Source organism: Mobula hypostoma, chromosome 4 (assembly GCF_963921235.1).
Source record: "Mobula hypostoma chromosome 4, sMobHyp1.1, whole genome shotgun sequence".
Lineage (NCBI taxonomy): Eukaryota > Metazoa > Chordata > Chondrichthyes > Myliobatiformes > Myliobatidae > Mobula > Mobula hypostoma.
In genome coordinates this window covers 169456683-169483967 of record NC_086100.1, presented here as the reverse complement: position 1 = coordinate 169483967, position 27285 = coordinate 169456683, and the positions used below count along the sequence as shown (strand labels likewise).

Genomic DNA, 27285 nt, shown 5'->3' with positions numbered 1-27285 from the left:
ACAAGAAACAAAAGAAAAATGAAGCATTAAAAGTATTTGAATTCTAGAAAAGGCTGTTCAGCCCTTCTAACCTATCCCATATCCACTGAGACAGTGGTGATCTTACACTCAGTGGTCACATGATTAAGTATCTTCTGCATCTCATAAAATAGTCACTGAATGTATGTTTTGTGGTCTTCTGCTGCTACAGCCCATCCACTTCAAAGTTCGATGTGTTAAACGTTCAGAGATGCTCTTTTGCACATCACTATTGTAACATGTGGTTATTGGATTTGCTGACGCCTTCCTGTCAGCTTGATGCGATCTGGCCTCCCTCATTAACAAGGTGTTTACACCCACAGGGCAACTAAAAAAACTATAAGAGGGGAATAGATGAAATATGAGGGCAAACTAGCCGATAATATAAAGCAGGATACCAAAAGTTTTTTCAGTTACATAAAGAGTAAAAGGGGGATGAGAGTTGATATTGGACCACTGGAAAATGATGCTGGTGAGGTAGTAATGGGGGACAAAGAAATGGCAGATGAACTTAATGGGTACTTTGCATCAGTCTTCACTGTGGAAGACACTAGCAGTGTGCCAGAGGTCCGTGAGTATCAGAGAGCAGGAGTGAGTGCCATTGCTATTACAGAGGAAAAAGCGCCAGGCAAACTCAAAGATCTTATAGTGGATAAGACACCTGGACCAGTTGGACTACATCTCAGAGTCCTGAGAGAGGTTGCTGAAGAGATAATGGATGCATTGGGTCATGATCTTTCAAGAATCACTTGATTCTGGCATGGTCCCGGATGACTGGAAGATTGCAAATGTCACTCCACTCTTCAAGAAGGGAGGAAATCAAAAGAAAGGAAATCATAGGCCAGTTAGCCCAACCTCAGTGGCTGGGAAAGTGCTGGAGTCTATTATTAAGGTTTTGCGTACTTGGAGACTAATGATAAAACAAGTCAAAGTCAGCATGGTTTCTATAAAGGGAAATCCTGCCTGACAAATCTGTTAGAGTTCTTCGAGGAAGTAACAAGGGTGGACAAAGGAGAGGTAGTGGACGTCATTTACTTGGATTTATTTGAAAGTTGTGTCACTGAGCTGGCTTCAGCTGGAGGCTAGCTTGAAGAGGACTCTACTTTCAGAGGTGGATAGGTCCAGAGAAGGAATTGCAGAGCTGGGGAACGGAAGGCACACTCTCCCATGGAGAGAACAAGCACTTACTTTACACAGGATTTGGGTGGGCATCACTAGCAGAGGCTCTGTGAAGTCATCAGGGTTTACAAGCATGTCAGTGAGATCTTCTGTCACCTCCATCTCTGGGCGAAGATCTTTCAGCTTTGGTACTGGGATGGGATCTGTTTTAGGGAAGAGTGGACAGTTGTCAGTACAGAGCCTGGAATACCAAAAGGCAAAAGAATTCCTCGAATCCTCACCAAATTTTGTTGATGCACCATAGGAAGCATCCAATCCAGATGCATCATGCTTTGCCCATGAATGCAAGAAACCACTAAGAGCTGTGGACACAGCTCAGCATATCACGAAAAATACCCTCTCCTCCACGACTTCTGTCTACACTTCTCCCTGTCTCGGTAAAGCAGCACAGCATTAATCAAAGACCCCATCCACCCTGGACATTCTGTCTTCTCCCCTCTCCCATCAGGCAGAAGATATAAAGGCTTGAAAGCACATATCACCAGGCTTAAGGACTATTTCATGTAGTTAAAGAACTATTTACCATCCTATATGGTAAAATGAACTCTTGACCTCACAATCTACCCTGTAATGGCCTTGTACCTTATTGTCTGCTTGTACTGCACTTTCTGTGTATCTGTAACACTTTATTCTGCATTGTTGTTTTTCTTTGTACTTCCTCAATGTACTCCTGTAATGAGTGAATGGATCTCTTGCAAAGTTTTTGCTCATTATGTACCATGGCGTGTGATGTGGGCGATCAGGGTTTTAACCAGGACTGTTCTTGGCCCATTTTTCTATAGAAGTTGTTTGCCATTACCTTCTTCTGGGCAGTGTCTTTACAAGACAGGTAACCCCAGCCATTATCAATACTCTATCAGAGATTGTCTGCCCGGCATGACCAGGACTTGTGATATGCATCAGCTGCTTACAAGACCATCCACCACCTGCTCCCATAGCTTCACGTGACCCTGACTGGGGTGCTATACAGGTGCTACACCTTGCCCAAGGGTGACCTACGGGGCAGCAGAGGGAAGGAGTGCCCGACGCCTCCTTTGGTAGAGATGTATCTCGAACCCGCCACCCAACACCTCAGTACATGTGACGATAATAAACCAGCTCACATAGGGCCAGTCCACAATCACTGTGTGGAGGGGAGTCCAGTCCATGAGTCAGCACAGGTGGGTCCCAGGACCTGGCTCAAAGTGACTGGATTATTCACACTAACATTATCCAGAATTTCCCCATTCCCATCAGTGCACTGCCTCTGGTCATTCCCCAGCTTTGGAATGAGGGGTCGGGGGATTCCTTCCATGCCCAAAGCTAAGAGGATGGGGGTAGAGGTCCACTCTGCTAGTGGAAGCAGAGAAACTGCTCCCAGCACTCAGTGCCTCAAATCTGTCCCCAATTCAACAGGATGGTGAATCTGTGGAATCCATTGCCACAGATGGCTCCGGAGGCAAAGTCATCGAGTATATATAAAGCAGAGATTGGGAGGTTCTTGATTAGTAAGGATGTCAAAGGTTATGTAGAGATGGCAAGGGAATGGGCTGCGGAGAAATAATAAATCAGCCATGATGAAATGGCAGGGCAGATTCGATGGGCTGAATGGCCTATTCTGCCCTGATGTTTTATGGTCTTATGGATCACAGCTCATCCAAGTGTCTCAGCTCCTTTGTGTCACCATTCATTTATCTGGAATCTCTTGGTCTTTGCCCTAAATTTCACAATACTCTCCATCCACTGCCCCAGTATCTTGACCATCACCCACTGCATCATCAGTTATTTGATACGATCAGCCCACCCAGCCTCCGAAACCCTCCCCCTGCCGTGGAGATAGAGCCCCCAACGCTACTGGAGGGCCTGAACCTTATTCTGAAGGCTCTTGCCTTTATCTAGGCAACCTTAATAAGAGTCTGGCCATCAAATCCTTTAAACTTCAACACTGCTGACGTCCATCCTCACCGGAATTTGTAAGAATTCACCGCTTTTGGCTCACTTTTTCCCATGACTCCCTCTGAGACTTGTTGGCCAGAAGTAAACAATGTTTCATTAGTGAAGCCAGCATTCTGTCATTTTGCTCGCTCTGCACATCCTTTTGACAGTGTGGTGGCCAGAACTGCCCACAAAAGGCTAAGTGCAACCTACCCAATATACTGGGCAGTTGAAGTGTCACCTCCCAACTCTTAAAAATACTTTGCCACAATCTATGAGGGTATATATTAACTGTGCAGTATACTTTCTTCTCCAACCTGTCAACTGGGACTGGAAATAACTAGACCAAGATTTTCAGCTGTTTTTGTCCAGTCCAACACCGAGATGTTGCTGGTTGATAATCAGAATCTTAAATTAATAAGAATAAAAAACACCACAGACACAATTTCTCTTCACATTTACTTCCAATGGTCTGATCTTCAAATCACTTTCAAGATTCCAAGTCTGAATTTCTTGAAGTGAATTGTTTTCCTGTCAATCACAACTCTGTACACAACATTAAAAATGCACCATTAAAATGGCCCACCAGCTGAATAGTTTTGTGTAGTTTAATGGGAGTTCCGTTGCTGGACTGGCTCTGTCAGTGATGGCGCATTGAGGTTGCACAGTCATCACCCCTTGCCCCACACAGACAGCACAAGAACACTTCCCTTCCACCATCTTTAACACTTTCCTCCGGTACCCTTACGACGCCTTCTCCTCATTTAACCCTCTGGGCCAGGTGTCCCACTGCTGAGGCAGTGGCCTGTTTAGAATAGTCAGACGGAGACATAACTCTCTGCTAATATTTCAAGATTGCCCAGGTTTCAGCCCCCAGGCAACAAGCTGAGCAGGAGATGGCCCAGTGGATAAACAAATGTCAAAGCGGGGTTGGGGAGAGCGACTCTGTACACTGGACAGGTTCAAACTCCAGGCTACAGACTGAACATGGGGAACCTTCTCAACGCTGGCTCATGGATCAGTGATTAGTGAATGACGGTCAGCCTGTGAGAAGTGAATTCACTTCACATCCCCTTCTTTCTCTTAGACAACTCCTCCCACCAACCCACAGCTCACACTTGCAGTTCAGAAAAACACCCAGCTGCTTGTCTGCCCACAAGTGTACACTTCCTGTGCCGAGAGCTCTGGGTGATTCCAGAGACAGAGACAAGATGAGAGGCTCTCTAAGAAATTGGCCAGATAGACTTAACACTCACCCTGGCAGGTTCAGCACCTTCCAATCCTTTTACACCCATCCACAACACTCCTACACCCTCAACACCTCCCCAACACCACTCCATCTCCATCCCACTACCTCCACCATCCTTCACCCTTCCCAAAGCAGCTTCCAATACTCCTCGACAACCCCAACCCTCTTACAATTTCCACAACAGCCTAACACCCTCCTCAACACCTCCACAACCCCTCAGTCCTCTTACAATCCTCAACACCTCTCCAACCCTCCTACACCCTCAACACCTCCCCAAGCCTTAACACCTCCCCAATACTCCTGCACACCTCCCCAACCCACATACACCCTCAGCACCTCACCATCTTACAACTTCAGCACCACCCCAAACGTCTTACACCCCTCAATCCTCTTCAATACCTCCTCAATACTTCTACACTCAACACTTCTCCAAAACTCCTACACCCTCAACAACTCCCAACCCTCTTAAACCCTCAACACCTCCCCAACCTGCTTACACCCCTCTCCAAGCCTCCAAAACACCACCTGAAGAATCCTACACCCTCTTCAACACCTCCTGACAGTCTTACACCCTTAACATCGCCCAAAGCCTTCTGCAACCCTCCCCAACCCTCTACATCCAGAACACCTGCTCAATCCTCCTACACCTCTCCCCAAACTTCCTACACCAACTACCCAACCCTCTTGCATTGTCATCACCTCCCCAAAACCCTCTAGACCCTCAACACCTCCCCCAACCATCCTACACCCTCAACAACTCCCCAACTTTCCAACACCCTCAGCACCTCCCCAACCCTCCCACACCCTCAGCACTTCCCCAACCCTCCCAAACCATCAACACTTCCCCAACCCTCCTACACCCTCAACACCTCCCCACCCTTCCTACACCCTCAACACCTCCCTACCCTCCTAACACCCTCAACAACTCCTCCCCAACCCTCATACACCCTCAACATTTCCCCAACCCTCCTACACCCTCAACACTTCCCCAACCTTCTTACAATCTCAAAACCTCCCCAACCCTCTTACAACTTCAACAACCGTCTTACACTCTCAACACCTGCCCAACCCCACTACTCCCTCAACACCTTTCCAACCCTCCTATACTCTCAACACCTCCCAAACCCTTCTAAACCCTCAACACCCCAACCCTCCTACAACCTCAACACCTCCCCAATCTTACTACACTCTTAACAAATCCCCAATACTCCTACACTCCCAACAGCTCCTCAACCCTCTTACGCCCTCAATAACTCCCCAACTGTCTTACACCCTCAACCCTTTTACACATCTCAGCATCTCCTGAACCCTCTTGCACCCTCAGTACATTACTACACTCTTACAGTCTCAACACCTCCCCAAACAACTTGCACTTCTCCTCAGTCCTCCTCTGCCCTGCCGAGCTCACTTACACTAACGGTCCCACACTTCTACACCCTCAATGCCTCCCCACACTCTTACACCCTCAACACCTCCCCAACTCGCTTACACCCTTCTCCAAGTTTCCTACACTCCACATCAAGCCTCCTACATCCTCAACACCTCCTGACTTTCTTACATCCTAAACATCTCCCCAACCCTCCTACACCCTCAACCCTTCCCCAAACGGCTTACACCACTCTCCAAACCTCCTACACCCACCTCAAGCCTCCTACACCCTTCTCAGCACTACCTGACAGTCATACACCCTTATCGTCTCCCAAACCCTTCCACACCTCTCCCCAACCCCTTACACCCTCAACATCTCCCCAGCTCTCCTACACCTTCAACACCTCCCCAATCTTCCTACACCTTCAACACTGCCCCAACTCTCCTACACCTCAACCTCTCCCCAACTCTCCAAGCTTCTTACCCCTTCTCAACACCTCCTGACACTCATACACCCTTAACGTCTCCCAAACCCTTCTACACTTCTCCAACCCCCTACATCCACAGCAGCTCCCCAACCCTCCTCCACCCTCAACACTTCCCTAAGCCTCCTACACCTTCAACACCTCCCCAACCCTCCTACAACCTCATCATCTCCTCACACTTTTACACCTCTAACACCTCCAAACCCACTTACACCTCTGTCCACGCCTCCTACACCCTTCTCAACAGGACCAGATAATCTTAAACTTTTAACACCCCCAAGCCCTCCTACACCCCTCCCCAACCCCCTATATCCTCAACACTTCCTCAAACCTCCTGCACCTCTCAACCCTCCTATGCTAACTCTCCAACCCTCCTACACCCTCAACACCTCCTCACCCTCAACACCTCCCCAACCCTCCTACACCCTCAAAACCTCCCCAATCCTCTTATACCCTCAACACTTCCCTACCCCTCCTACACCAACTCCCTAACCCTGCTACACCCTGAACACCTCCCCAACTCTCCTAAACCCTCAACACCTCCCCCCTTATACCTTCAACATCTTCCCAACCCTCCTACACCCTCAAAACCTCCCCAATCCTCGCAACACTTCCCTACCCCTCCCTACACCAACTCCCTAACCCTGCTATACCCTGAACACCTCCCCAACTCTCCTAAACCCTCAACACCTCCTCCCTTATACCTTCAGTACCTTCCCAACCCTCCTACACCCACAAAACATGCCCAAACCTCTTATACCCTCAACACACCCCAACTTTCCTAATCCCTCAACATCTCCCCAACCCTCTTACAACCTCAACATCTCTCCTACCCTCCTTCTGCCTCAATTCTCCTGCACTCTCCTACACCCCTACTTAGCACAGCTCCACAATGCAAACCCTCCCCAAACCCTCTTCACTCCTTTCTTCCACCTCTCGTCAAAGAGTCTGCACCCCTCCTACACACCCTAAACATCCCTCAAACCTCCCATCACATAAATAGGGTTGTAGAAATGACCTTCAGCTAAATGAGGGATCGGGCCACCAAGAATGGGCTGTTCAATGAATCAGGGAGATTGGCAAAAAATGCGACTGGCTGGGGAACAAAATAGAAACTAAAATGTGCAGCTGATAGCAAACCCAGAGTTAGCAAAACCTGTAAAATATCAAAGGTAAATGTTCTTTGCTTGTGGTTGTGTTACATCTGCAATCAGCGGCAGCTCAATAGTGTAATGGTTATCGGAACACAATTCCATCTCCAGTGGCCTGGGTTCAATTCCTGCCGCTGTCTGTAAGGCTTGTTTGCTCTCCCCGTGACTGGGTGGGTTTCCTTTGGGTGCTCTGGTTTACTCTCACATTCTAAAGGCGTACTGGGTAGTAGGTTAGTTGGTCACATGTCTGTAACTGGGTGGCGCAGGCTCGCTGGGCAGGAAGGGCATGTTACCATGCTGTATCTCTAAATAAATATACAAGAGTTGACAGCACTGATGACAACATCTGAAGGTAGTCTAGTTGTTATGGAGATATGGTTGCAGGGTGACCAGGACTGACGTGATATTGGTTTGAAGTTCCAAACAAACAGGCTAAAGGCAGAAGGAGGTGGGGTGGTATTGTAAGTCAGGGAAGGTACCAGAGCAGCAACGGGTCATGATACAGTGGCAATGGGTTGTGATGCGGTATCAGTTTCGGTGAAACCATGAACAGCAGGAGGAGGAGGAGGAGTGGGAGAATGACCACCGAATGGGATATCTGGGGAAATAGCTAAGGTATGATATGGGATACTGTAATGGTCATGAGAGATTTTAATCTATGTACTAATTGGACGATCTGGATCAGGTGGAAACATGGGCTGAAAAATAGCAGATGGAATTTAATGTAGACAAGTGTGAGGTATTGCACTTTGAGAGGACAAACCAGGGGAAGTCTTATACAATGAATGGTAGGGTATTGAGGAGTGCAGTAACATGGGTGGATCTGTAAATACAGACCCATATTGGACAATAGACAATAGACAATAGGTGCAGGAGTAGGCCATTCGGCCCTTCAAGCCAGCACCATCATTCACTGTGATCATGGCTGATCATCTACTATCAGTATCCAGTTCCTGCCTTATCCTCATAACCTTTGATTCCACTATCTTTAAGAGCTCCATCCATCTCTTTTTTGAAAGCATCCAGAGACTTGGCCTCCACAGCCTTCTGGGGCAGAGCACTCCATATATCCACCACTCTCTGGGTGAAAAAGTTTTTCCTCAACTCCGTTCTAAATGGCCTACCCCTTATTCTTAAACTGTGGCCTCTAGTTCTGGACTCACCCATCAGCGGGAATATGCTTCCTGCCTGCAGCGTGTCCAATCCCTTAATAATCTTATATGTTTCAATAAGATCCCCTCTCAGCCTTCTAAATTCCAGAGTATATAAGCCCAGTCGCTCCAATTTTTCGACATATGACAGTCCCGCCATCCCAGGAATTAACCTTGTGAACCTACGCTGTACTCCCTCAATAGCAAGAATGTCCTTCCTCAAATTTGGAGACCAAAACTGCACACAATACTCCAGGTGTGGTCTCACCAGGGCCCTGTACAGCTGCAGAAGGACCTCTTTGTTCTTATACTCAATTCCCCTTGTTATGAAGGCCAGCATGCCATTAGCTTTCTTCACTGCCTGCTGTACTTGCATGCTTGCTTTCAGTGACTGATGTACAAGAACACCTAGGTCTCGTAGTTCCTTGAAAGTGGTGTCACAGGTAGGAAGGGTCATAAAGGAGCTTCTGACACATTGAGTGCAGGAGCTGGGATTGTACCTTGAAGTTTTATAAGGCTCTGGTGAGGCAAAATTTGGAGTACTGCGTGCAGTTCTGGTCAACTACCTACAGAAAGGATATCAATAAGATAGAAAGAGCAGAGAGAAAATACACAAAGATGTTGGAACCTGAGGATCTGAGTTATAGGGAAAGGCTGAATAGGTTGGGCTTTCATTCCCCTGGAGCGTAGGAAAATGAGAAGAGATTTGATAGAGGTATACAAGATTATGAGGGGGACAGATAGGGTAAATGTAAACTGGATTTTTCAATGGAGATTGGATGAGGTCATGGGTTAAGGGTGAAAGGTGAAATCTGTAATCCGTAAGGGGAACCTAAGGGGGAACTTCTTCACTCAGAGGGTAGTGTGAGTGTGGAATGAACTGCCAGTGGAAGCAGGTTCGTTTGCAGCATTTAAGAGAAGTTTGGATAAGTACCTCAGTGGGGGTACAGCATATAAAGGGCTACAGTCCAGCTGCAGGTCAATGGAACTAGGCCGAATAACAGTTCAGCATGAACTAGATGGGCTAAAGAGCCTTTTTCTGTGCTGTAGTGCTTTATGACTCTGAGACAAACTGGCACAGGTATTGTTGAGGAATAAATTTGTGGAATACATCAGGAATTACATCTCCAGTATGTTTCAGAACCTATCCAGTAGCAGGCTCGTTTAGACTTGATCATGATTAATGAGGAAGGATAAATTCGTGGAAAAACAGAAAATGTTGGAAACACTCTGCAGGTCAGGCAGCATCTGTGGGAAGAGAAGCAGAGCTCACATTCCAGGCTGTAGAAGCTTCATCAGAACTTCATCAGTTCAACCTGAAAATATAACATCTTCCACTCAGATGCTGCCTGATTGGCTGAGTGTTTCTGTTCCTATTTTAGATTTCCATATTATGCAGTTTCTTAATGTTCGGGATTAACAAGAGATCCATGTATTAATGATCAAGATTAATAAGAGACCACATGACCAAATCTTCAGTGTAAATAGGGCTGTTATGATGGAGGTGTCCAGGGCGGACTGGGAAGACAAACTAACGGACATTTCAATGGATGAACAGTGGCAGGTATGCGAACAGCTGGTCCACAACTCAACAGGAATTTGTCCCAATTAGTAAGAGAGATTCTGTGGTGAACAAAGGAGGTCAAGGATAATGTTAATTTGAAAAGTAGGGCATACAAGGAGAGAAGGGCTGGTGGTTGAGCAGAGAACTGGGAAGATTTTAGGATCCCACAGCAACTCATAAGGGAGGGAATTGGTTTTGAGAGAAAATATCTGTATATTAAAACAAACAGTGAGGGTTTCTTTGAACATTTCCAATCAGAAGAAGGTGGCTCAGGTGGGTCTGGGAGCTCTACAGAAGGATACTGGTGAGCAGTAACAGGAAACAAAGAAATAGAAGATGTATTAGGTCAATGTTTTACATGTCTTCTCCATTGAGGATACTGCAAATACCCTCAAGATAACAGATGGATAGTGCAAAGGGGGTGCATCACTGTGGGAGGGGTGGTACTGTGGAGAGCACCACACTGTGGGCGGGGGGTGGTACTGTGGAGAGCACCACACTGCGGGGTGGGGGGTGGTACTGTGGAGAGCACCACACTGCGGGGGGGGGTGGTACTGAGGGAGTGTCACACTTTGGGAGAGGTGGTACTGAGGGAGCACCACACTGCGGGAGGGGTGGTACTGAGGGAGTGTCACACTTTGGGAGGGGCGGTACTGAGGGAGCACCACACTGCGGGACGGGTGGTACTGAGGGATAGTCATACTGCGGGAGGGGTGGTACTGAGGGAGGGTCACACTGTGGGAGGGGTGGTACTGAGGGAGGGTCACACTGTGGGAGGGGTGATACTGAGGGAGGGTCACACTGTGGGAAGGGTGGTACTGGGGGGGGTACGGAGGGATCACTGCACTGTGGGGGGGACAGTACTGAGGGAGCGCTGCTCTGTTGTAGGGGCACATCTGAGGGAGCGCTGTGCTGTGGGACGGATGGTACTGAGGGAGCATCGCACTGCAGGAGGGGCGGTACTGAGGGAGCGCCACACTGCGGGAGGGATGGTACTGAGGGAAAGTCACACTGCGGGAGGGGTGGTGCTGAGGGAGGGTCACACTGTGGGAGGGACGGTACTGAGGGAGCACCACACTGCGGGAGGGACGGTACTGAGGGAGGGTCACACTGTGGGAGGGACGGTACTGAGGGAGAGTCACACTGAGGGAGGGGCGGTACTGAGGGAGGGTCACACTGCGGGAGGGGCGGTACTGAGGGAGGATCACACTGTGGGAAGGGCAGTACCGTGGGAGAGTCACACTGCTGTTGGGGTGGTACTGAGGGAGGGTCACACTGTGGGAGGGACGGTACTGAGGGAGAGTCACACTGCGGGAGGGGCGGTACTGAGGGAGGGTCACACTGTGGGAGGGACGGTACTGAGGGAGGGTCACACTGCGGGAGGGACGGTACTGAGGGAGGGCCACACTGTGGGAGGCGTACTGAGGGAGGGTCACACTGTGGGAAGGACGGTACTGAGGGAGCACCACACTGGGACAGGTGTTCTGGTCTGGTTAGGCTCCACTCTAAAGGACATTAACTCTTGACTCTCTGTAAGGATGGGAAATTAAAAAGTCAGACACAAAGGGAGGAGAATGAAGGGACTGGGGCATTGACAGTGCGGTCACCAGTGAGGGGGCAGAGGAAGTAAGGAGTCCCTCGGAGGCCAGAATCTCTATCTCTGGTTGTAAGGCTGGAAGTGGTTCCAGAAACGGAAAGGACAATATGTTGGAATTAGAAAAAAATATTGTCAATTTTAAATTCAAGGTAATACCAGACCACAAATTATAAGGGATATTGAACAAGGGAATTGGGTTAAAACCAACCTACCCAGGCTCCACTCAAGCGTTAGACCTGATGTGGAACACATGACAACGTTGGAGGTGGGGGTGGGGATTGTAATCATCAGGAACTCTGGAGAATATTCTCAACTCCAGCTGGCCACAGAATTTCACGTTATTGCCAGGCCAACTGCAATTCTAACTGGGGTACGTGACAGGCCTCCGTCCCAGTACAACACAGACACATCACCACCAACAGTCCCGTCACATGGCATGGCACCTGCTGCACTGGATGTCAGCGGGACAGGAGTCACCCAGAGAACACAGGGGTTCCTAGACAGGCTCAACATATCATCAGTGGAGGTAACTCCTCACTGATAGGTTTGGGGTTAATTCTTCACCAGGGATGGGTTGGAGAGGGGTTAATTCCTCACAGCAGACAGGTTAGAAGAGGGTAATTCCTCGCTAAGAGTTTGGAGTCAGTGGTTTGGGGGGAATGCAATTACGGTGGATGGGTGTTCAGAGAGCTACAATTTTTGATTGAATATGACTCATGTGGGGTGAGGAACTTCTGCGGTAACACCAAATCACCCCAACCCGATGGTTTGGCCCATTCTCAATGTCACTGTTAGAGTTATAGAATGATGTAGGAAAGGGGACATTCAGTCCATGTTCGCTCTTTCCAGCAAAAACACTTCCCTGGTCTCTTCCAACACCCCTGGAGTTATTTTCCCAAACCTCCCAAGGATGTCTATTTCAGACAGGATGTCCTGAATCAAAGTCACACTGCCTCAGATCCCGCTCCTGGCTGTGGGGCCTTGTCCAAATGGACCGGGATTTACACTCAGGACCTTGGTGTCAGCACCTTTCTGAGAGCTAACGACCTCCGAGGACCGTCGATGCAGTAGGACACCCATTGTTGCTCACACTGCTTATATCAAAAACTAATCAAGGTGCTGGCAACAGAACAGACAGATGTACCTGACTCGACAATGCTGATGACCATCGACACGTATTCCCAAGGCTCCTGCTCAGCCGACACCTCCTTGAACCTCCTCTCCACAGGTAGCACGTTATGGAATTCATCAGAGCTGGGAACTCCACAGAGAAGCAGCACCACTGTGGCAGGAGGCTGTAGAACGTTGCCGAGGAGCTGGCTCTGGGGGTTGTCCAATGACTTCAGGAGCCCTGAGGTCAGGACCAGAAACTTGCACCTGTAGTCAGCCAGTGTGTGGGCAGCAGTCTGCAAATCCTCCAGCAGGCCGATCTGGAAACTGCAGACACCTTCTGGGTCTAGGTATTGCAGGAACTCATCCTTCAAGTATACATTCCACTCACCAGCGTCCTCTCCGTACAGAATCACCATGTCCCTTCTTGCAACATCTTCAATGAAAAGTTAACGGGTTCATTATCTTCAGCCAGTATGAGCATAAACAGGCAAACTCAGAGCAAAAGGCCACTCACCCCTTTGAGCCTGCCCTACTTTCAACATAATCCTGGCTGAACCACTGGCCAAACCCTCCTTCCCATCTTTTACCATGCACCCTCCAAGAATTGACCCACTTCGGAAAGGTACCTAGATTTTGCTTAAGCTGCACTCAGAGGGGGAGAATTCCACAACTCCTGCCTCCTAGCCTCGGCTGGCCATTACTCTCAGGTCCCAGTCCTGGGTTGAAGAAAGAGTAACCGCTCAAGACCCAGTGATGTGACAGGGAGTAAAGGCGTTCCCACCAGGCAAATGTTCAAGGTCTTGGCTCAAAATGCACCAGAGCTCCGACGTACTGAGGGACAGGCGGCGGTATGAGTTGGCTTCTTTGGGTAGTGGTTGGTGATGGATGCAAGCGAGCACCCGACTGTGGGTGTGAGGGAGCACCCAGGCACCGGCATGAGGGAATAACCTACCATCACTTTGAGGGAGCGCTCCTTCGCCATCTCCACCCTGCCAGTGTGAGGGAGCACCCCAACATCAGAGGGGCTGTGGAGCAGGACAGGGTCTCTGGGAAGGGCAGACTCTAGGCGAGGTGGAAAAGGTTGGGCTGCAGCTGGTAGGGAGGGGTAGGGATGGAGGAGGGAAGGGTGTAGGGTTCCTGGGGGAGGGGCAGAACAGGGTCTAGGAAATGGGGGGGGTGGTCCTTGGAGGAGGAGTGGTTTTTTGAGGGAGGGGGTGTAGGGGCCAGATTCTTAGGGATAGCTGGTGCCCCCGCTCTCCAGTCGGGAGCCCCACCTTGCGGAACGTCCTTCGACAGGTCGATGAAAAGTTCCGGCTTCACAGATGGGGACCCGGCACCCAATCGGGCGTCCCATCACCCCAGGTACACCGCGTCCACTCTGACCTCCTTCTGTGGGATCTCAGTTGCACGGCAGAGGCTACCCGACCCAGCAGGCCTACCCCCTCCGCACCCCTCTCCCCCATGAGTTCACCAGCCGGCAGCGGGAGCTCATCGGTACTAGGGTCCAGAGACGGGCACCGGATAACGGGGCTCAGCACCTCCCTCTCCCTCACGCACCCCTCACTCTCCTCTCCTGCCGCCCACCTGCTCGCTCCACGGGTGCAGCCGAGTCCCGAGCGGTACCTGAGCGCTCCATGCTCCACTCACGGCTCCGGATGAGGGCCAGGCGGTGGAACGTAGGAAAGTTCGCAGCTTACTGTGGGTTTCGCACTGAGAACTAAGCCGGCGGTGATCACAGGCTCGGGGCGGGTCTTGAGCTCAACCCTAGGCGGCGGGTGGCGTTTGGAGCTCGGGGGGAGGGGGGGAAGGGAGGTCGTGTGACCCAGTCCTACTGAAGTCTCGTTGTCCAAGGTCTAATATCCCTGTATCCAATATCTCAGTATCCCAGTGTCCCGGTCACTCATTGACTCCAAATAAAAGACTTAAGCAAACGCCTGACATTGAGGAACTCTGATCCTGGGAGCGTGCGAACGTGCACAGATGGGGAAGAGGAGAACCCGAACTTTTAAAGAGAATGGGGCCAGTGTTCATATAATGTCATGACCTTCCTTGCTAATGGTGAGTTTTCCTGCAAGGCATAGGCACCCCGCTCTTACCCAAGTAACTCGTGTCTTTTTGGCTGGACCTGGCTCGTCAAGGGATGAGTTGTGGCTTCAGGTGCGAGTCTGATTCCCAAAAAACTAGCTGTCATAATGTTCATAAGATCTACGTTTAATCGTTATGAAGGTACTGGGAGGTCCCAAGGCATGTTTTCAGGTGATAAAACATGCTTTCTGAAGAGCAGCAGCCAACGTGTACACAGGAAGATCCCACAGATGATTATCACAAGAAAATCCACATGGTGATGATATCCGAGGAATAACGGGAAATTCCCTGCTCTTCACTGGAATTGTAACCTGTCATCTTGAGATTAGGATGGGTGTTCTCAGCTTGGCTGGACATCTGTCTGGAACATCTCCTTGGACATTGCTGTCCTCCGCTGCAGGATCAGCCTCTTCAGCTCTTCGGGAGGGAACTCTCAGGCACTCAGACTTGGGCCAGCTTGGTGTCACAGCCAAGGCAGACTCCTTCTGTTTACCTTGTGACCATACTGGCCTTAAGGTGTTATACTTAAATGCACACAGCATAAGGAATAAAGTGGATGATCTTGTCGTACAGCTACAGATTGGCAGGTATGATATTGTGGCCATCACTGAGACGTGGCTAAAGGATGCATGTCTCTGGGAGCAGAACATCCAAGGATACACGGTGTATCGGAAGGATAGGCAGGTAGTCAGAGGGGGAGGCGTGGCTTTATTGGTAAGAAATGATATTAAATCATTAGAAAGAGGTGATATAGGATCAGAGGGTGCAGAATCTTTATGGGTTGAGCTAAGAAATCACAGAGGTAAAAGGACCCTGATGGCAGTTATTTATAGGCCTCCAAACAGCTGCAGGGATGTGGACTACAAATTACAACTGGAAATAGAAAAGGCTTGTCAGAAGGGCGGTGTTATGATCATCGTGGGGGATTTTAACATGCAAGTGGATTGGGAAAATCAGGTCGGCACTGGATCTCAAGAGAGAGAATTTGTAGAATGTCTGGGAGATGGCTTTTTAGAACAGCTTGTTGTTGAGCCCACTAGGGGATCGGCTGTACTGGATTGGGTATTGTGTAATGAACCAGAGGTGATTAGAGAGATTGAGGTGAAGGAACCCTTTGGAGACAGTGATCATAACGTGATTGAATTCACTGTGAAATTTGAAAGAGAGAAGCCGAAATCTGATGTGTCGGTATTTCAGTGGAGTAAAGGAAATTACAGTGGCATGAGAGAGGAACTGGCCAAAGTTGACTGGAAAGAGACACTGGTGGGAAAGACAGCACAGCAGCAGTGGCTGGAGTTTATGCGAGAAGTGAGGATGGTGCAAGACAGGTATATTCCAAAAATGAAGAAATTTTCGAATGGAAAAAGGATGCAACCGTGGTTGACAAGAGAAGTCAAAGCCAAAGTTAAAGCAAAGGAGAGGGCATAAAAGGAAGCAAAAATTAGTGGGAAGACAGAGGATTGGGAAGTTTTTAAAAGCTTACAAAAAGAAACTAAGAAGGTCATTAAGAGGGAAAAGATTAACTATGAAAGGTAGCTGGGCAAATAATATCAAAGAGGATACTAAAAGCTTTTTTGAGTATATAAAGAGTAAAAGACAGGTGAGAGTAGATATAGGACCAATAGAAAATGATGCTGGAGAAATTGTAATGGGAGATAAGGGGATGGCTGAGGAACTGAACGAGTATTTTGCATCAGTCTTCACTGAGGAAGACATTAGCAGTATACCGGACACTCAAGGGTGGCAGGGAAGAGAAGTGTGTGCAGTCACAATTACGACAGAGAAAGTACTCAGGAAGCTGAATAGTCTAAAGGTAGATAAATCTCCCAGACCAGATGGAATGCACCTTCGTGTTCTGAAGGAAGTAGCTGTGGAGATTGCGGAGGCATTAGCGATGATCTTTCAAAAGTCAATAGATTCTGGCATGGTTCCGGAAGACTGGAAGATTGCAAATGTCACTCCGCTATTTAAGAAGGGGGCAAGGAAGCAAAAAGGGAATTATAGACCTGTTAGCTTGACATCGGTGGTTGGGAAGTTGTTGGAGTCGATTGTCAGGGATGAGGTTATAGAGTACCTGGAGGCATATGACAAGATAGGCAGAACTCAGCATGGATTCCTTAAAGGAAAATCCTGCCTGACAAACCTATTACAATTTTTTGAGGAAATTACCAGTAGGCTAGATGAGGGAGATGCAGTGGATGTTGTATATTTGGATTTTCAGAAGGCCTTTGACAAGGTGCCACGCATGAAGCTACTTAACAAGATAAGAGCCCATGGAATTACAGGATAGTTATATACGTGGATAGAGTGTTGGCTGATTGGCAGGAAACAGAGAGTGGGAATAAAGGGATCCTATTCTGTTTGGCTGCCGGTTACCAGTGGTGTTCCACAGGGGTCTGTGTTGGGGCCACTTCTTTTTACATTGTACATCAACGATTTGGATTATGGAATAGATGGCTTTGTGGCTAAGTTTGCTGTCGATACGAAGATAGGAGGAGGGGCCAGTAGTGCTGAGGAAACGGAGAGTCTGCAGAGAGACTTGGATAGATTGGAAGAATGAGCAAAGAAGTGGCAAATGAAATACTTGTTTGAAAGTGTATGGTTATGCACTTTGGCAGAAAAAATAAACGGGCAGACTATTATTTAAATCGGGAAAGAATTCTAAGTTCTGAGATGCAACGGGACTTGGGAGTCCTTGTACAGGATACCCTTAAGGTTAACCTCCAGGTTGAGTCAGTGGTGAAGAAGGCGAATGCAATGTTGGCATTCATTTCTAGAGGAATAGAGTATAGGAGCAGGGGTGTGATGTTGAGGCTCTATAAGGCGCTGGTAAGACCTCACTTGGAGTACTGTGGGCAGTTTTGGTCTCCTTATTTAAGAGAGGATGTGCTGACGTTGGAGAGGGTACAGAGATTCACTAGAATGATTCCGGGAATGAGAGGGTTAACATATGAGGAATGTTTGTCCGCTCTTGGACTGTATTCCTTGGAGTTTAGAAGAATGAGGGGAGACCTCATAGAAACATTTCGAATGTTGAAAGGCATGGATAGAGTGGATGTGGCAAAGTTGTTTCCCATGATGGGGGAGTCTAGTACGAGAGGGCATGACTTAAGGATTGAAGGGCACCGATTCAGAACAGAAATGCGAAGAAATTTTTTTAGTCAGAGGGTGGTGAATCTATGGAATTTGTTGCCACGGGCAGCAGTGGAGGCCAAGTCATTGGGTGTATTTAAGGCAGAGATTGATAGGTATCTGCGTAGCCAGGGCATCAAAGGTTATGGTGAGAAGGCGGGGGAGTGGGACTAAATGGGAGAATGGATCAGCTCATGATAAAATGGTGGAGCAGACTCGATGGGCCGAATGGCCGACTTCTCCTCCTTTGTCTTACGGTCTTATGGTGATGCTGTCATGAACAGACTGAGTCTGTTTCAGGATCCAGTTCCCACCTTCTATGACATTGAGGATAAAGCTCAGGAAGGTCCTGCAGATTCTCAGGATGTTCTGGAAGTACTTCCCAACAGAACTGGACATGTGGTGTAAAAACGGCCGGATCATGCAAGGAAGGTCCCATAAATCAGCAAATTATACATATAGCTGGTTGGTCTCACCCCTCTCTTTTCCTTATCATGCTCCTGATAACCCCTCTCTTCACTCAGCCTTTCATCATGATAATGTCAGGATTGGAACTGGCCATTCTGCTCCAGCTTTCAATAAGATCATGTCTGCTCTTTTACTTCATTGCAAATCTGCTTCACCAACCCCATGTCGCTGGATTCCACGTATATTGAAAAATTAATCCATCACATTATCCTGTCTCCACAGGGCATTATACATTAGAGCAAGATATCTACTAAAATATTGTTGCCGTGGAGGTCAAAATATCATTTGCCTCCTTGTTTGCTTGCTGAGGTTGCACAGTATATTAATTTTCCGTGATCTGTGTGTAAGGAACATTGAAATCAGCAAGGTCAGGTACTTCAATCATCAAGTTGTGGAAGGTTCCAAACCTACTGTTGGTAATTGACATTGGTATAGATGGAACAACATTTGGCATGGATCTGAAGGACCTGCTTCTGTGCTTGGTTGCCTTATATTTCCGACACACAGGTTCCTCTGAACACCAATACCTTTTAACCTTACACTATTAAAAAAAGAGCTCTATCCTTTTGATATTTAACCCACGTGGATGACTTCATGATTTTCCATTTGCCTTTTCCTTGTTCAATTAGCCGCCTTTGTATTCCCAAGGCTTCCCTGCACCCTTTCCAGTATTTTTTTTTGTGTGCCATACTCTGCCAGAGCCTCGGCGACCACCTTTTCAAGTGGTTGTCTTGGAGGAAAGATTCTGTGAGTGGTCCCCCATGTCCTCCTCACAGTGCAGTTTTTTTTTTACGAGGCCGAGTTGCGAGCTCGACATTCAGCCCGGCACGGATGGAAAGCATGCCGGGGAGTGGCCCGACTGGATTCGAACTCGGGAACGTTCGCTCCGGAGTCTGGCGCTGATGTCGCTGCCCCACCAGCCGGATCCAGTATTACCACTCAACAAACTTGGGTATATTAGAGTTGATCCTGTCACCCACCTTAATATTTTGGCTTCTGTCCCCTTCCTTTCTAGTCTTGGTGAAGGGTCTTTGCCCAAAATATTGACTGTTTATTCCCTCCACAGGTGCTGCCAGACTTGCTCAGTTTCTCCATCATCGTGTGCGTGTTGCTCAGGGTTTCCAGCAGCTGCAGAATTTCTAGTTTAAGATTTACTGCTCCGCTGTGAAGTCTCTTCAAAGTGTTCCTACCCTGAAAATAATTAAATCCTTTCTTCGATGGAAGTTCAGTGAGAGCATCTCACACTTCCCGCTCCCTCTGTGGTCTCTGCTGCTCTTGGACTCTTGGATCCTGTGCTTACCCAGATTCACTACCACAGCTACGTGCTTTCCCCTTCCCCTGGTCTCACCTATGACCTTACAGCTTGCACTCCTTCCCTTCCCTCCTCCCCCCCCCCCACCTTCTTATTCCTGCTTCTTCTTCCTTCCTTTCCAGTCCGGATAAAGGGTCTTAGCCCAAAGTATCAAGAGTTGATTGCCCTCCAAAGATTTTGCCTGGCCTGCTGAGTTTGGGGGCATTTTGTGCAGGTTACCCTGATGGAGAGGAGGAGATACATCCCTACCAAAGGAGGTGTAAGGCACCCTTCTCTCCACTAGCTTTCAGGTCACCCTTGAGCAAGGTGTAACGTCAAAGCCATGGGAGCAGGTAGTGGATGGTTGTATGAGCAGTTGGTGCATATCACAAGTCTTGGTTATGTGCCCACTGATGCCAGGCAGACAATCTTTGAAGAGTATTGATAATAGCTCTGGTCACGCTTCTTGTAAAGACATTCCCCAGAAGAAGGCAAAGGCAAACCACTTCTGTAGAAAAATTTGCCAAGAACAATCATGGTCATGAACCATGACTGCCCACGTCATATAACACAGCACAGAAAGGTGATGATGACCCTGATCATCGGTCACTCCTGACCACAATATCACAGCCTTGCCATCTGAAATGCACTATTTATTCCAATTCTTTGTTCCTCGTCCATGACCAGTCCGTGCTACGACATTATCCTCCATCCCATGTGCTCTAACGTTATTCAATCATTTTTTTTCAATGGCTCCTGATTAATGGTCTCTAAAAGTCAAATTCACTGGTTCCCCCTTCTCTATCTTGCTCAGTACAGAATTTGAAAGAATTTGTTAAACTTGACTTCCCTTTAACATCCAAATTGACTCTGTCTAATCATATTCTTATTTTATCTTCCTGTTACCACTTCTGTGAGAATACATCTCAGCATTTTTCAGGTCTGATTTCAGACTATCAGTCTAAAGCAGCCATAATTTCCTCTAAAAGTAGTTCTGCACTATTGCTAATTTCATTGAACATTTGCTCAAAACTTGTTTATTTTTCCAGCAAGTATTTATGTATTTAATATTTCAGTAATATTTGAGTAATGATACAAAATATATTGTTTGATTAAGCATTCTTTGTAGTTTACATAATTCATCACGGGTTATATTTAAAAGTACATGAAAGGGCATACGGCATTATGCTACTCTGTCATTAGTATGCACCTCACTAAAGTAAAAAGAAAGCTTACACGTTCTCCCGGGCTCCCATGTTTTTTCTCAATTAGTTTTATGTTTTGGAGTTACAAAACATAATGGTGGCAGCAAGGAAGTCTTAAAATGAACCCGAGACAACTTTCTACATAACCTGTTGAATCACAGCGAGACAGTAGAGTTTTAAAAAAGGTGCAGCATATTTTATTTTCTTTGGTAGCGCAGCGAGACATTTGTTTAAAAAAAGGCAGAAAATAGACAAAATTCACAGGTTCATAAATAGTGATAATTATAAATTTTTTAAAAGGCAGAAATGGCTGGCTACATCAGAAAAATAGATGCTTTCAATTGCACAGGAGATAACTAGATATTGTATACTGAACGAATTGAGCAGGATTTTGAAGCAAATAAAATAGCCAATAGGAAATGAGTGCCAGTTTTGTGAGTGGAATAGATGGAAGAAAATACAGTTTTCTTAGAAGATTAACTACTCCGACCAAACCAGCCAAATTAGCTTTGCTGATATCGTGAAAATAATGCAGGAACACTTAGAACTGAAACCATTGTTGATTGCAGAATGCTTTAGGTTTCATAAGTAGAATCAAAAGGAAGGGAAGTCCATTTCAGCTTATGTGGCTGAATTGAGGTTTGTCTGAACATTGTCAGTTCAGTAATGCTTAATGATGCACTGAGAGACTGTTTAGTTTGTGGAACCATACAAGAAAGCATTCAAAAATGGTTCCTAACTGAATCACAACTCATATTTGAAAGAGCTGTTGAAATCACTGTATTAATGGAAACTACAGTCAGAGATGTATTTGAGTTGCAGTCAGCAATGAAGGTGAGTGTGAACAAATTGTTGTGCTTCGGCCAAACAGAAACTTGCCTGGCCAAACAAATTGTGTTACCATTGTGGCAGAAGCTCACATACACTAGACCAATGCAGGTTTAGGGGTTAAACTTGCACTAAATGCAACAATGTAGAACACATATAAAGAGCATGTCGGGCAGACAAATATAAATGGACTGTACAGGGAAGAGAAGAAGATAAAAAGTCAAGTTGCAGAAAGAGCACTAATCTGCATGCTGTTGATGAAAAATCTAATAATGATGAGAGTGACACAGGACAAGATAGCCTGAGATTTACAATGTGAAAACTAATAGGAGACAAGCTAAATGGCTTACACTGGAAGTGAAAGGCAAATTAATTAAAATGGAATTGGATACTGGTTCAGCTCTTTCAGTCATTCTATAAAATGAGATTGAACAGCATTTCAAAGATACCAAACTAAAGCCTGCAGATATTGAATTTAATTGAATTGACTTTATTTCTTACATCCTTCACATACCTGAGTAAAAAACTTTATGTTATGTCTCCATCTAAATGTACAATGTGCAATCAAAGCAACTTATAAAAATTTATAATAAATAGAACAGTCATTGTAATATAGAGTATGCTCAAGACAGCGTGAGTTAATCAGTCTGATGGCCTGGTGGAAGAAGCTGTCCCGGAGCCTGTGGGTCCTGACTTTTGTGCTGCGGTACTGCTTCCTGGATGGTAGCAGCTAGAATAGATTATGGTTGGGATGCCTTGGGTCCCCAATGATCCTACAGGCCCTTTTTACACACCTGTTCTTGTAAATGTCCTGAATTATGGGAAGTTCACAACTACAGATGCGCTGGGCTGTCTGCACTACTCTCTGCAGAGTCCTGTGATTAAGGGAGGTGCAGTTCCCATATGAGGCAGTGATGCAGCCAGTCAGGATGCTCTCAGTTGTGCCCCTGTAGAAAGTTCTTAGAATTTGGGGGCCCATACCAAACCTCCTCAACCATCTGAGGTGAAAGAGGTGCTGTTGTGCCTTTTTCATCACACAGCTGGTGTGTACAGACCACGTGAGGTCCTCGGTGATGTAGATGCCGAGGAACTTGAAGCTGTTTACCCTCTCAACCCCAGATCCATTGATATCAATAGGGGTTAGTCCATCTCCATTCCTCCTGTAGTCCACAACCAGCTCCTTTGTTTTTGCGACATTGAGGGAGAGGTTGTTTTCTTGACACCACTGTGTCAGAGAAATGACTTCTTCCCTGTAGGCCACATCATTATTGTTTGAGATAGGGCCAATCAATGTAGTGTTGCCAGCAAATTTAATTAGTAGATTGGAGCTGTGGGTGGCAAAACAGTCATGGGTATACAGGGAGTAAAGGAGGGGACTCAGTACACAGCCCTGAGGGGCTCCTGTATTGAGAGTCAGGGGGTTGGAGGTGAGGCAGCCCACTCTTACAACCTGCTGACGATCTGACAGGAAGTCCAGGATCCAGATGCACAAGGCAGGGTCAAGGCTGAGGTCTCTGAGCTTCTTGTCGAGCCTAGATGGAACTATGGTGTTGAATGCTGAAATGTAGTCCAAGAACAGCATTCTCACATAAGCATCCTTCTTCTCCAGATGTATAAGGATGGTGTGTAGAGCTGTAGCTATTGTGTCATCTGTCGATTGGTTGTGTCGGTACTGCAGATGTCGTCCTTGACAAGCCTCTCAAAGCATTTGCGTATTATTGAGGTGAGTGTGACAGGACGCCAGTCATTCAGGCATGTTACCTTAGTCTTTTTTGGTACAGGGATGATGGTGGATAATTTGAAGCAGGAGGGCACGCCACACTGGGAGAGGGAGAGATTAAAAATGTCTGTAAACATACCTGCCAGTTGTGCTGTGCACATCCTAAGTACTTGCCCTGGGATGCCGTCCGGTCCCACAGCCTTGCGACTGTCCACTCGTTGGAAACGTCTGCATACCTCAGCCTCAACTAAGAAATTATACAGAATAACTCCTGCAGCAATGACAGCCATAACAATGAAATACAACAACCAACAAGCCACATTGGGCTTGTATGCAGTCAAAACAGGAAGGCCAGCGTTGTGGGTCCATGAGAGGCTGAAACAACTATATGTAAAATTGAAATTTAGAAGTTTTCTCGGGCTCTCATGCTTTTCTTTCAATTAGCTGTGTTTTGGAGTTACAAAATACACCAGTTTTCTCTGTCAGTTTTGGCAAGGAGAGACATCAGTCACTTTTAATTTCCTTGCCACCCCATCTTCCCAGTGTGATGTGTCCTGCCTCTGTCCACAGGGGCCCCATTCATGTTCACTGCCCATTTCTTTTACAAGTGCACAGTCTGTGGCTACGTTCCTCGCTGGACTACTCTCACATTTTTCCTTTAAGCCTTCCTTCTTTGTTGAATTCTGAAGTTTGTTAGTCCTCGGTGTTACTGCTCTTTAGGTGACTTTACAAGCCTTCACCTTTGATATTTAAATTGTCCATAGCTACAACTGATCTATTTTTCTGTTAGCTTGAAAGGTATATCCGATTGATCTAAATGTCTTGCAGACCATATAAATTCCTTTCAGATTATGATTATTCTTCTCCAAAGGCCCTTTATAACCAGATCATTAATTCATCACTTTTCATAGGACAATGCTATTCCCAAAATATGAGGCCAGTTCCCCATCCATCCTTCTCCCTACTTGCTCCCATACTATTAATGTTTACCACCCCTGTCAGACAAAGTCCCCTTTGTCCCTTATTGGTACCTCTAATTACCTGATATATATGATGCATCTGGTTATCTTCAACCATTCGCTCCCGATCAATAGCTGCTGCCCCTTTCTGTGTGTAACTCTGGATTCTCTGAATAAACATCTATTCTGCGGCCCCCCCCCCAAGCCTCTGCCTATCCTTACAATCAGGACTACCCTTCCTCAATTCCATTTCACCTCTCTCTTACTGAAGCTAAGTATCCAAGAATAACTAATTCCTGACCTTGGTCACTGTTTGAGTAGGTCAGCAGCATGTCTATTAAATCTTACCCATTTGCACGTGGATATTCAAATTAGGATTGGGAAAAGGCCCCTCAAACCTATCCAGGTGCAATAAGGTTGTGACCTCAAATCCTCATTCCTGTTGACCGTCAATAACCTTTCACCCCCAACCCCCAGCCACACTCTGAAAGCCTTCCTACCCCATCCCGTACTCTCCTTAACTGATCAAGGATCTGGCAGCATTGGGGCCAGTCCAAAGGATAATTCGCCCAGTGTTCGGTGATTCCCGGACACCATACTGTGGTTATGGATGGGGTGCAGTTGGGGTGCTTACTGGTGTTTCATCCACTCACTCAGTGTGAACAGGGGACCAGGGTCTGAGAATGGACGTCCAAGGTCAGGGATCAGTGACCTTAGTTCCAGGGTTGGACGTCAGTGACTGGGCAGGATCCTGGTTCTGGGACACAGTTGGGGATATGATTGCACGTGGGACCTGGCTCCACAGCTCGATCCTCCATCCTTCACGGCGGGGAGGCTGAAGCAGGACTGTGTGAGTGATACTCCAGTGGTGCGTGGGGGTGGGGGGGGGGGAGTGAACTCCAGACCACCAGAGACGAGACAGTCAACACTGAGCACAGGTGGTGTGGGCCGGCTGTTGGGAGTTCCAACCCAACCAGGTGAGGCGTGCAGAGGATCAAATAAGGAAGGTAGATTGTCGGAGCAGTGCGTGGCTCCGTAACTCACGGCTGATAGCTGTGGGCATCTGCTGTCCAAACAAAGCGCTGATCCCCAACAACACAGGTCCAACCACATTCATTACAAGATTCGCCCTCCAATGTAATTTGCAGTCTGTACGTTCCAGTTCACTGCACCAGACTAAATCCAGGCAACAAATTTGTCTAACTTGTGTTTAAAGGATTAGAAACTGCAATTATTTTTGTTGCATAAGACACTGTGGAGCAACAGAGAGCCCGCTGATCCATCACGCATGGACTCAGTCAGCTGCAGCCCCGAGTCTCATTACATGCAACACCTGGCGTGCTTGCTTGTGCGGAACGACTGGCTGGCTCTGCGCTTTGCAATGACTGACAGCACACGGTTACTTGATCCAATGCCTGGAGGTCCAGATCTCAGCTTTCATTTATGGGGGCAAGTCAAAGGCCGGAATTATTGAGCCATAGGGCTGTATAACATGAGATGGGCCCCGCAGCCCAACCTGGAGATTTTGACTGTAAACCCCATCTACACTCATCCCATTCTGATCCAAATGTCTTTTAAACATTGTGCTTATTTCTGCATCCCTCCCCTCCCCGTCAGCTTGTTTCACATACCCAGCGACCTCAGTGTGAAAAGCTTGTCCTCAAATTGAGTCACGGGTTTATATGGCACTGAAACAAGTTTTTCCACCCAACTCATCGAAGTAATTGTCTGCCTGTAGTCTTATCAGCCCATTTCCCTCTAAATCTCTCTTATCCATGTATCTGTCCTAATGTCTTTTAAACTTTGCAATTGCACCAGTCTTTACCTCTGGTAGCTCATTCCATTTACACACCACCCCTGAGAGAACAAGTTGCATCTCAGGTACCTTTAAACATTTCCCCTCTCATCTTAAAGCCGTCCCCTCTAGTTTTAGACTCCTCTCCATGGGATAAAGATTGACCATTCAGGACCAACCTGTTCCCGTGAGGAAGAAAGACAAGGATGGCAAAGTTTGGGAATCTCAGATGACAAGAGATGTTGGAATTTTAGTCCAAAATGAAAAAGAAGCATACGTGAGTTTTAGGAAACTGAAATCAGACAGGGCCCTTTAGGAATATAAATTTTGCAGCACTAGGAGAGTCAAAAGGTATGAAATATTCTGGGCAGGTAAGATTAAAGAGAATCCCAAGGCCTTTTAAACCTACATTAAAAACAAGAAGGTAATTTCAAAGAGGGTAGGACCACTTTAGGATAAAGGAGGGAGTTTATACCTGGTGTCAGAGGAAGTGGGTTAGGTAGTAAATGAGTACTTTGTCTCGGTATTTGCCAAGGAGAAGGATTTAGAGGTTACAGAGATAAGGGAACGGTATGCTGATATACTAGCTCATGTTAATATCAAGAAAAGGTAGGTGTTGGGGTTCTTGAACAACATTAATGGGCTGATGGAAAATTATGGGCTGGCAAGCTTTGCTTCAATAGTAGGGAAATCACTGGAGAAGATTCTTAGGGATAAAATCTACTCAGATCTAGAAAAGCATTGTTTTATTTGGGATAGTCAGCATGACTGTGCAGGTAAGGTCATGTTTTACAGTGACTGAGTTTTCTAGGAGGTGATAAATGTGATCAATAAGGGAAGGGTGTTACATGTTGACTACGTGGACGATAGTAAAGCTTTTGACAAGGAACCTCGTGATAGGCTGATCGAGAAAATTAAGGTACATGAGATCCATCAAGACTCGCCAGATTGGATTCAAAATTGGCTTGGCCATAGAAGGCAGCAGGATATAGAAATATTGGATCTGTTGACCA

The 27285-nt window shown here is 47.0% G+C and overlaps 1 protein-coding gene across 1 annotated transcript in view; it reads right to left on the bottom strand.

Annotated features, from left to right (window-relative positions):
• Positions 1 to 14480, bottom strand: part of LOC134345771 (B-cell scaffold protein with ankyrin repeats-like) — a 79133-nt gene extending 64653 nt beyond the window's left edge. Inside the window, exons 1-3 of the mRNA XM_063046961.1 lie at positions 14413 to 14480; positions 12821 to 13222; positions 1207 to 1340 (exon numbers count right to left, since the gene is read on the bottom strand). Of these exons, the coding sequence (XP_062903031.1) occupies positions 1207 to 1340; positions 12821 to 13222; positions 14413 to 14425 (549 nt within the window). The 5' untranslated portion in view covers positions 14426 to 14480. The remainder of the gene's footprint in view (positions 1 to 1206; positions 1341 to 12820; positions 13223 to 14412) is intronic.
• Positions 14481 to 27285: the final 12805 nt, after the last annotated feature.